Source organism: Orycteropus afer, unplaced genomic scaffold (genome assembly GCF_000298275.1).
Source record: "Orycteropus afer afer isolate SDZICR_OR568_19922 unplaced genomic scaffold, OryAfe1.0 scaffold00081, whole genome shotgun sequence".
In the NCBI taxonomy this organism is placed as follows: domain Eukaryota; kingdom Metazoa; phylum Chordata; class Mammalia; order Tubulidentata; family Orycteropodidae; genus Orycteropus; species Orycteropus afer.
This window is the reverse complement of record NW_006921668.1, coordinates 7,962,894-7,974,907: the sequence shown is the minus strand read 5'-3', so window position 1 is coordinate 7,974,907 and position 12,014 is coordinate 7,962,894. Positions and strand designations below refer to the sequence as shown.

General features: G+C 34.6%; 1 protein-coding gene across 1 annotated transcript in view; it reads left to right on the top strand.

Annotated features, from left to right (window-relative positions):
* The window catches only part of RBM26 (RNA binding motif protein 26), a 104,428-nt gene that overhangs the window by 71,873 nt on the left and 20,541 nt on the right, over positions 1 to 12,014 (top strand). The window contains exons 17-20 of the mRNA XM_042781036.1: positions 458 to 625; positions 973 to 1,077; positions 4,392 to 4,592; positions 8,132 to 8,218. Of these exons, the coding sequence (XP_042636970.1) occupies positions 458 to 625; positions 973 to 1,077; positions 4,392 to 4,592; positions 8,132 to 8,218 (561 nt within the window). The remainder of the gene's footprint in view (positions 1 to 457; positions 626 to 972; positions 1,078 to 4,391; positions 4,593 to 8,131; positions 8,219 to 12,014) is intronic.

The window sequence follows — 12,014 nt, the reverse complement described above, 5'->3', positions numbered from 1 at the left end:
CCACCAGAACTCCTTTCATCATATGATGGGAACCTAAAACTTTCCTCTGGTTCTTTCTGAATTGCAGACTGACTACATTTTGAGTGAGAAATACGTAGAGGCAATAATGTCAACAAATGGATTAGAAAGTAAAATTGTTGATGTTATTTCATATTGGCAACTTTTGAATGATCAAAATGGGTTTCTTCTGATTGTGCGCTGTGGACGTAGGTCCTGTGAGACCCAAATGGTAATAAAATTCTTCACAAAGTAAACTAAAATTAGGGTTTGAACTGAAGTAGTTAGCATCACCTAATCTGTTACTTTGCTGTCTTTACATATTTAGTGGCTGTTAGTCTTGTCATGAATACATCCAGTAAAAGTAGTTATTTTTGTATTTACTTTATTTACTGTGTTTGGTTATTAACAGGAGAAAATAGCTTCAATCTTATTTTTCTCTTTTTTCACACTTGGTCAGATGCTAATTTCAAAACTAGAGAAAAACAAAGCAATGAAGTCTGAAGATAAGGCAGAAATAATGAAAACTTTAGAGATTTTGACAAAAAACATTACAAAATTAAAAGATGAGGTCAAAGCTGCTTCTCCTGGACGCAGTCTTCCAAAAAGTATAAAAACCAAGACTCAGGTATTTTAATTTAAGTGCTATTGTTCATATTAGTACTTACTAAAAAGTATTAAATAGTACGTTTGTTTAAAAGTTATTTTCCAAAAATTACTCCATGTCAGTCCATAGAAATCTCACTGAGGGTATTGTATGGGGAGTGAATTATAGGGAAATCAGTGGAAGTAGCAACAAATTAGGAAGCTAATGCAGTAGTTTAGACTAGAGATGGTTGATGGTTTGGACTTGGGTGAGTATACTGAAGATAGAGAATTAATGTATGGGTTAATGGGGACAAATAAAAGTTATTTTTTAAAAATTATATAAATTAATTGTTCTCATCTAAAATATTTATTATTACAATTTTTTAGATGCAGAAAGAATTGCTTGACACAGAACTGGACTTATATAAGAAGATGCAGGCTGGAGAAGAAGTCACTGAACTTAGGAGAAAGTATACAGAATTACAGCTGGAAGTATGTTTCGTCACAACTACACACTACACTTAAAGTAATGCAGCTGGAGTTGTAGATAATTTGAAAATATATTCCCTTCATTCTTCTCATTAATGGTTGGCCATCCTTGACATACATACTGGAATATTAATATAGATGGAGAAAGAGGGAGGAGGTTAACGCATGTTTAGAACTAGTAAGAAAATCTTTAATAAGTGGTAGTAGCAGTTGTCTGTGCACTCAAGTCCCTCCACTTCCAGTAAATTTTACTCCTCTATTCTCAGGTCTGTTCTTCTCCCTGAAATCATTTTTTGGGTGTCCTTATGAACTCTATTCATATGCAAGCATATTGAGCTGCTGTAGGATCAGATTTTTAGTGGTAGAACTATGTTGAAGAACTGCTTACTTAAGTTTTGCCTATAGATGGTGCTGTGGATGTTTATAAGAGAGAAAATAAACCATTTGCTTCTAATTTAGTTACTCACATAAGGGACAAAACTCCTAACAAAATTGATTCCTATTACATGAGAATTTTCATTATTTAACCAGAAAATAATTAAAAAGTTGGAACTACATTTGAAAGTACAGAGAGACATTAATGTAATGGTAATTATCTAGGTTTCTCTTATTTGCAACAAAATTTAAATTTATTTATTTTTAATGTTTTAGATTATTAATTTGCTTTTTTCCTCAAATTTGTTAACATTTTGATTATTTCTTTTGGGAATATTAGAAATCTGTGTTGAGCTCTAGCATCTGTGTATTAATGGCTTAACATTCAACAGCCACTACAATGCCTTAAGCTTAAATCTTACCTAAAAATCAAAGGAGGCCATAGAATGTTATCCTACAATTACATATATTTACATTCTCTGGAAACTTGATCTGGTTGCGTATATATGCTGCCAAGATAACACTTTTTGAAAAAGATAGAGTTCCTTTTACATTATGATAGAAATTGTTTTTCATCATTTTTGAGATTACATGATAACATTGGTGATACTTGAAAAACAAATTGTAGTTTTTCAAATTTTGGCTCAAAGTTATAGGAGGTAAATAATAGCTTACCAAAACTGTTCATGATTTAGTTCCTTTTTATGATGTAGCTAAACACTGAACAGCATTTTTTTCTTTTTCCTTTATGATTGCTGAAGTTCATTTTGCAGTTAAAATCAGTAGATACAGTAATGTGATATTTGTCAAGAGCATGTTTGTTCACACTAATTTCATTAATTGTTCCAAGGCAAAATAAATTTAGAAAAATTTATATTAAATGGATTTTTTGCCTGTGGAGTTTGACTTTCAATTTGTGGATCTCCAAAAATACTTACCTAGTACTCAGTGATGCTCAAACTTAATTTGTTCTTGGGACCTCCTTTTTCAAGCAGTGTTTTTCAGACATTGTTTTTCAGAACATAATAACATACATACTTCTTTAGTGTTAACATTAATCATTGACCTTTTAAGTTTATTATTTGGGTTTTATGTTAGCTAATGCTCTGGTAGCATAGTGGCTAAGACACTTGCCTGCTAACCAGACGGCTGGCGGTTCAAACCCACCAGCCACTCCTCGGAAGGAAGGTTGGGCAATCCTACTTCCGTAGTGATACTGCCTCGGAAACCCAAGGAGGGGTCGCTATGAGTCGGGGCCGACTCGACGGCAAACAACAACAACAACGTTAAGATTAAGTCTTGAGATGAAGAAACTCAAATATTGATACTAATAGAGATTTGGCAATGGTACCTGCTTGACATTTCTCCTTGGATGTCTTATATCCTCAGGCCTGCTTGTTCAAAATTTTGTTCATCTGTGTCCGTAAATCTGATACATATCTGATTACCGAAATCACATATCTGAGAGTCTTACTCACCTCCTCTCTTTTTTTTTAATAACCATATCCAGTTAAATACTATGTTGTATAAGAATTTCTCCCATATATATCTTAAATTTATTATTGCTAGCACTGTAGTCTAAGCGTCCATTTCCAGTTGCTGAGACTACTCTAGTGGGCAACTGACCGATTTCCTAGCTTTCTGTCTTCCTTCTAGACTGTTCTTAAAACTCTGGCCAGAGTAACATTTAAAACACCAATTTGATTACATTATTTTATTTCTCTGTGTTTAAAATTCTTTATGATTTATATGACTATCGGGATCAAAATCATAATCTTTTAATGTGGTAGTATTTATTATCTGACTCTACCTGTCTGTTTAAGCCTCATCTTTTTATCCCACGTGTTCCAACTGCACTGAATTTTTTTTTTTTTTAAACTATTTTATTGTACTTTCAGTGAGATTTACACAGCAATTTAGGTTCCCATTCAACAATGTCTACACAAATTGCTCAGTGATACTGGTACATTTGCACTGAATTTTATTTATTCTTTAAAGGATCATGTTCTTTTCAGCCTTAAGGCCTTTGTTCATGCTATAACCTCCATCTAACCATTGATTATTTATTTTAGATGAATAGTCTCTTCAGTGTTTGTTTCTTCTTTGAGTCACTGAACAAATACTAAGTACCTACTGTCTGCCAGCTACTGGTGTAGATGTTGGGGATAAAACAGAATAAAACAAAATCAAACCAAAATAAACCCTTAGGGAGCTTTCATTCTAGTAATTCATTCCACTGCCAGTCTTTAAAGTTCTGTTCATTCCTTTGAGCAACACATTTCCTAACTTCTTGAGTCCATTTTCATTAAGATAATTTAAAAATGTAATTGCTTTAATGTTTATCTCTCTAGGAATTGAGTTTCATGGTGATGGGGATTTAAATACAGAAAGTAATCGTTAAATATTTGTGAAATAAAGGAATAGTGTGCTATTTGTATGGTGTGGTGTGGTAGAATATAAATTAGTATGTTACATTAGCTCTCTAATGATGTTAGTAATAAATGATCAAAATAATGAATTTCAGGTAAGTGTATTTGAAGCCAACAGGCTAACAAAAAGGAAAAACTACTTGAAATTCATAATAAGAAAAATGTGTTTGTTGTATATATTGGCTTTATATACCTATGTATTAACTTGACTTCCAAAGTAGGTTATGTGGAAATCTAGAGTTGCTAGCCTTTCTCTAATATATTCTAATGTCTTAGCAAAAATTTAGTAGAAAAAGATACATTTAGTCATTTCAAGACATGCTTAAATTAACGTTACTTTATTTTCTAAATTTATAAATAACTTCAATATGCTATTAGTTTTAAAACTAATTTTTTATAAGGCATAATTTGAAAATCATGTCAAATTGCCCAAGAGTTTGGCTTAGAGTCTAACACATTTGGCCTATTTCATAATGGTGGCATCGTTTAACTTGTGTGTATTATCTCTTCTAGGCTGCAAAACGAGGTATTCTGTCGTCAGGTCGGGGTAGAGGTATTCATTCAAGAGGTCGAGGTGCAGCTCACGGCAGAGGCAGGGGTAGAGGTCGAGGCAGAGGCGTTCCTGGCCATGCTGTGGTGGATCATCGCCCTAGGGCCTTGGAGATTTCTGCATTTACAGAGAGTGATAGAGAAGATCTTCTTCCTCATTTTGCGGTACTTTCTTACTGCCCAACAAAACAAATACTAATAAATATTTTAGAGGATAATGGGTATCATTAAAGGAAAAATTATAACAATGATGACTAATATAAACCCATCAGCCTGAACAAAGGGTTTGATTATATTCATTTATCAATTACTTAGGAAATAGAAAAACTGTAGGAGTTTTATAAAAAATGAATACCCGAAAGGAAGACTCTTTTTACTATTTTAAGGCGCTTTGGTGGTGTAGTGGTTAAGGCATTTGGTTGCTAATCAAAAGGATGGTGGTTCAGGCCCACCAGCCACTCTGCAGAAGAAAGATAGGACAGACTGCTTCCTTAAAGATTTACAGCCTTGGAAACCCAGTGGGGGTCTCTCTGAGTCAGAATCGACTTAATGGCAATGAGTTTGGTTTGGTTTTAAGTCCTAAAACAAGTATCATTTCATCTCTGTAATGATTATATCAGCCTGGAATATCACTGCAAAACACTTTAATCTGAATTTTCAAAAAGTTGCATTATTTGTATACCTCTTTACAAACTTACCTATCTTTTAATATCTAAGCTCCAGTTTTATTAATTCATGAAGCTTTCCTCTCTTTTTTTCCCTCACATGTTTGTATGAAAAATTCTCCTCTAAGTTACTAAAGTATTTACAGTTTTTTATAAATTCAATCTGATTATAAATTAGTTTTGCAGTTTACCTTAGCTGGTTTGTCTTAAACCAGTATGTGTAAAATCCTGGAAAGTAAAGAATGGGTTCTTGTAGTTCTTTCATATCTTCCAGAGCAATTACTGTAATGCCGAGGGCAAGACTGATGCTTAGTAATTAACCTTTGGGATAACACTAAGAATCATAACATACAAGTTGAGAGAGTCGTTAGGCGAATATTAAAAAAAAAAAAAGGTTGCTTTTCACGGCAATCCCATGTATTGTCAGAATAGAACTCATGCTGTATAGGGTTTCCAAAGTCTGAGTTTTTGGAATTATATGGTGTTTCTGTATGGACTTGAACCTCCAACCTTAGTTAGTAGCCAAGCACATTAACTATTTGCACCACCCAAGGACTCCTTAGGCAGATGTGTTGTGTGCTGTTGAGTACATTCTAACTCATAGCATCCCTACAGGACAGAGTAGAAACCATTGGGTTTCCTAGGCTGTAATCTTGGGAGCAGATTGCTGGGTCTTTTCTTACTTGGAGTAATAGTGGATATCATTAAATGCGATAGTTTGTGTTTAACAAATAAAGTGATTAATAAGGAGTGGTAAAATGGTTAAGCCAAGATTTGTACCCAGGGGCTCAGTGCAAGAAAGACCTGGTGATCTTGCTCTAGTAAAAATTGAAAACACTATGGGGCACTTACGCTCTGTCACATGAGGGGTTGCTATGAGTTGAAATTGACAGTACCTAACCACCCATAACAACAGCAAAATGATTCATAGTTAAGGATCAGGAGTCTGAAATGGTTGATATATTCAAAGAGAGGAAGAAGGGAATCAGAACTAGAAAGAAACTTGGAGATAATATAGCCCAACTTTTCCTGCTATATACCCCACTTCCACATCTTCCATATGTGCAGAGATCTAGATAACTTAAGTGCTTTGTATATAGTTAAATAGCTAATCAGGAAATTTCTATAGTATGCTACAATAATCCAAACAAAATCAGTCTGTTAGAACAGTGAATGTGTTTTGGTGAAACCAAGGTGGTTTTGATTTTGGAAATAATTAGAGCCTCTAGATGGGGATTCTTACATTGCATTTAGAGATTTGAATGTAGAGCTACACTCAAAGTTAGTACTAGTAATGTTCATTTAAACGTTATTTGCCTTGAGAATGCAGATTTAGTTAAAACTTTAACTTTGCTCTTTTGACCTATGAATCAAACATACAAGTATTAGAAAAGACTGTATTGTTGAAGGACTATTGATTACTACAAATTGTGATTAACAAAATGCTTTATTTATTCACTGGGACTAGTACTGGCAATAAAAATTACAGCTAGAACTTATGGAGCACTTTGGCAGATATTCTAAAAGCTTTATGATAATGCACTATATTAAGAGTTATTTCAACAGCCCTATGAGGTAGGTAGAGGTAGAAACCTTTAATATGTGCATTTTAGAGATGAGTAAAATGAAACATGAAGAGGTTAAGTAATTGATGGGGTTTATACACATACAGATTGACATAGCTGGCATCTGACTGGCTCTGGAGTCCATTCTCTTTACTGTGCTGTGTAGAATTTTGGTCTCTGGTGTGTGTGTGGGTGGGTTTAATGAGATTGTGATTATACGTTCATTGTTTTGTGTAAGAAATAGAGAAAATAGATATTAATGATATGTAAAGGGTTAGAAATTTTTGTAATAGATTGCTGTTTGTTGACAAATCCTCTGAAACATGGAAAACATAAAAACCACCAAACAAAACATATGCATAATTTAGTGTATTTAGTGTATTTAGTTTTAAAATGTCCTAAAAGAGTGTATATAGAGTACATAACAAGAGTAAAAGCATGGCCAGAGTGTTAAAACTTTTAAATCAACAGAACATGGGCTTTCATCTTGGTTAGTAATTACTTTATGAAAATGACTTGGATTGTCTTACTTCTCATCTTTACGTTGGGAATAATCCCAGAAACTGATAGAATGTTTTGGGGATTAAATATTCTTAAGAAAGAAAGAATTTTGTGTATCCTGGTATTGGAGTAATGAGGATAACAAAAGGTCAATAAGGAAACTCAGATTTTGATTAGTGTTTCCTTCATTTAAAAAATAATTAAATAGAGACTAAATTTCCTTGATTCTGGAAAGAGTATATAGTCATGAGCCACATGACATCCATTCACACAATATCTGACCACATATATATCAAGTTGTGGCCTGGTATGTGCCTTCCAGGGGATCCCTATAGCCCAGCTGGGCAGCGAGACTAGCCCACTGCCCCCAATCCATGGGGGACAGGCACCCCTGCCACTGGGAGAAGTTAGATGCCTGATTCTGCTTCCAAGCGCCCAGTGTTGGCGAGCATTGCAAGGTCTGGTGGGACGTGGATGCTCAGTTGCTGAGACCACTCCCCTGCTGCCCTGGCTCGTACCCAGAGCCTCCCCACTGTGACCTACATGGCACTGTGGGGCTGTTTGCCAGGAAGGACCCAGCTAAACGCTTACCTAAGGCATCTGCAATGGGAGCTGCCCAGGGCTACGTGCCACAGTAGCCCTAAGGCCAGGCACCAGAAACCCCTGCAATCTGAGGATCGAGGTGTTTGTTTGCATGGTGACCAAATCTTATAACATCCTGTTTCACAGAACATTATCATGGGCATTAAGCAACTGATGACTGTAATTGTAGATAATATTAGAAGATTGAATTATCCATTATCTTACAATTTTAGGGGCTAAAATGAGTATTGACCACTCTGTTAGCCAGGACCAAGTTTTACATATTCTGAGTTATATTTATTGATACTTGAATGTTTTAAAAACCATTAGAATTTTAGATGTTTCGGAACACTTATTTGGAGGAAATAATTTTTTTTTTTTAAATTTAAAGCAATATGGTGAAATTGAAGATTGTCAGATTGATGACTCGTCACTTCACGCTGTAATTACATTCAAGACAAGAGCAGAAGCTGAAGCAGTAAGTATTACAAATAATTTAAATTTATTGAAAACTCAGATTTAAATGTTTTTTTAATACTTCTTTTAAATTTTAATAAACCAGTTTTTTATAACTTACTGCATCTTTGCTTTGACAGTAGATAGAACAGATAGTATTCATGCCCTCAAAGAAATTCCTAGTGTGATTAGGTGGTTCTGTGTGTAACATAATACAAATACCGAGATAGTCACTAAGGTAAATGTCAAGTTGTATTGTTTTGAGAATCTAGGAATTCTTCCCTTCTCTTTTATAGGAGATTGGGCCATTCACCTTCTATTATCTTTCTATATTTTTTCTCAACTGGCTCAGAACAGAATGGGCATGTCTACTTTAGTAGAATGAGTAGTCAGGGATAAGGTAGAAGATGAGAGTATAATTCTCTGGCTTTCCAGTCCCAACAACCTGGACTCTAAAGAAGTGTCACTAGCTTTGCATAACCTCAACTAGACCCAACTACTTTTTCTTATTATGTAGTTTTAATGAGAGTTACCTCCTCAAAGTAAATACGGGTGCCTCCCACTTTTTGTAAGTTTACTTTATACTACTTAGCTTTTATGAAAGACTTACATTAATACATGTTTTTGCTAACCAAAACCTGAAGAGGATTTTTGCTTCTGCATGCAAAAACGTGAAAAGTAAAACTACCATTCAGAGTTTGTTTTGCAGTGGGCAGTTAAAAAGGCAGCTTATACGCCAAACGGCAAGAGTGGCATTGCCAAACTCCTTCCCGGGAACTACACTAATCGTCTCAGCATCCAGCCTTCATGATAGTGGTCTCCCGAAATATCTGTCCTTTCGCAGTTCACTGATCTCACTCAGTGTAATGTCCTCTAGGTTCATCCGTGTTATGAAGTATTTTCCAGAGTCGTCATTATTCTTTAACGTTAATGTGAATACTAGTGTGATGAACATGGATGTGCATACATCTATTTATGTCACAGCTCTTACTTTTGTAGGATACACACCTATTAGTGGGATTGCTGGGTGTTGTGTTTCCAAATGTTTAAGGAAGCACCATATTGTTTTCCACAGCAGTTGTACCATTTTATAGTCCCATCAACAGTGTATAATGGTTCCGATCTCTCCACACCCCTGAGACACCCTTTATTATTTTTTGATTCTTTTGAACTTTGCTGTTAATGTTGGGGTGAGATGATACCTCATTTTTGTTTTGATTTGCATCTTTCTAATGGCTGAGATTGTGAGCATGTCTTCATGGGTTTGTTTATCACCTGAATATCTTCTTTGATGGAGTATCTGTCCATGTCCTCTGCCCATTTTTTAATTAGATTATTTATGTTTTTGTTGTGGAGGTGTTGAAGTTTTCTATAAATTTTAGAGATTAGTCCTTTGTCCAGTATGTCGTTGCCAAATATTTTTTCCCAATCTGTGGGTTCTCAATTCACTCTTTTGGAGAAGTCTTTGACATGCCTAAATGTTTTAATTTTCAGGTGGTCCTAATCATCTGGTTTGCCTAATGCTGTTTGCTTTTGGGTATATTTGGTAATATATTTATGCCATGTATTAGGACCCCTAAGTTTGCCCCTATTTTTTCTTTGATGATCTTTATAATTTTAGGTTGTACATTTAGGTCTTTGATCCATCTTGAGTTCACTTTTGTATATGGTGTGAGATAATGGATCCTGTTTCATTTTTCTGTAAGTAGATGTCCAGTTTTGCCAGTACTGTTTGTTAAAGAGACTATTTCTTCCCCATTTAATGGGTTTCAGTCCTTTGTCAAAGATAACTATTAATAAGTGGATGGATTTAATTCTGAGTTCTTAATTCTGTTCCATTTGTATATTTCTCTTCATTTGCTATAATCAGTAGTTACATAGTTCAAGGCAAAAGTATAGAAATTAGGCAATTGAGTCATTCAGATGTGACTGAAAATGAGAAAATTTCCCCAGGAAATAGATACAAGCATTGTAAGGAATAAGAAATAAGGCAGAACACTTTTAAATTTAGCTTAAGATGATAACATTTGGATTCTGTTTAATTAATTAATTATGTTTAGAGTCTTCCTTTTGCTTCATTCATTCTGTCATTACCTCAATGTATTAACATTGAATACATACCTAAATAGAACAAAAAGAAGTAGTCTCTTCCCATAACTGATTAGAATGTATTTTTTTTCTCCTCTTTATTTTTCCTGTATCTTTGTAGAAGACTAGGATCCAGTTTCATAATGGCAGCATTTGAGTCCAATTTTGGAAGAATCAACCCCAAAGATGTAATTTTACAATCCCAAACTCAAAGGAGGTATATAGCTTTTATATCAAAAGGAAAAATAATTAATCTTCTTCTACCAATCCATTTTTGCACCTTTGCCCTAAGTAGTCATGAGGATTTACTGATTGAGAAATGAAGGTACTAATTTACAGCAGTGCCTGGAACTTAATAAATACTCGTGCTGTTAGCTGCTAACATTGTGGTCCCTTTTTTCAGAATGAGTAATGATTTGGTAAATCAATGAAACGAAATAGAAACAAGATTGAGTAAAAGATTTCAAGAGAAGTCTCGTCTCATCCTTTAGGAAGGAGAGTCAAGAATAGGAGGAAGAAATGGACTGTGTGGCTAATTACTTTTATGAACAACTGCTTCCTCTGCCATGAGACCAGAACTGGATGGTGCTCAGCCACCATTATTAAATACTTTGATCAGAGATTCTGTAGTAGAATCTTAGATCAAAGGTGGGTAAATGCAGAATAGATTCCCAAATCCTTGTGGATTCCATATACTCTGGTACCATGGAGGCTGCATGAGCCCCATGAAACTATTGCCCTGAAATAATCTTTAAACGTTATACCAAAAATATCCCTTGAAGTCTTCTTAAAACTGAACAGTAATTTAGCTTTACTAGTAAAAATGATCTTCCTTGAGCATTGTGCTTTCAAGGTCTGTCTACATGAGATCAAATTGACAACAGCAAGTTGAAAGATTAAGATGGGAAACTTAGTGTGCAATGAATTTATATTAATGGAGGAATAACTCAGAAAAGGAGAAAGAGAAAGGTTGAACAATGCAAAGAATAATCAGTGGCACTGAATTGTATGTGTAGAAATTATTCTGTTGGTGTATGTTTTGCTCTGTATGTTTTCAACAACAATAAATCAATCATAAAACAAAACAGAAAACTCACCGTTTAGTTAGAAGCAATGTATTGGGTTCATAGAAGATAGTGCAACATTTAACAGTAAGAAGTTGATGGAGCTAACTTAAAAAGTAGTAAATTTGTAGCATGAAAAATTTGAACAAGTAGATTTGATCAGAGGAGTTCTGGTGGCACAGTCATTAAAACATTTGTCTGCTAACCGGTAGGTCAGCAGTTTGAACTCACCAGCTGCTCTGAAATTGACAGCCTTGGAAATCCTGATGGCACTTCTTTAGGGTTGCTCAGTCAAAATTAACTTTGTGGCAATCTCCAATTAGGAGAAGAAAATCACATACATAGCAGAGCTATTTTTTTTTTCCAAATTAGTTTTTACTGATTCCCATAATTAAGTACTGCTATATGATGGGCATTGTGCTACCAGAATTAGTAACTTCAGATCTGAAGCTCATGAGAAAGTGACAGTGCAACTTAAACTCAAGAGTTTACTGTGTTAGAAGTCTTTTCACATAGGTTCTGAAAATTAAATGGTAGTGTTGTTGGGTTTTTTTTTTTTAAACTTTTTTTTTTTCTTTTTTCTATTATTGTGATTTGGGTGAAGATTTACAGAGTAAATTCACTTTCCATATAGCAGTTTACATATACTTTGTCTCATGACATTGA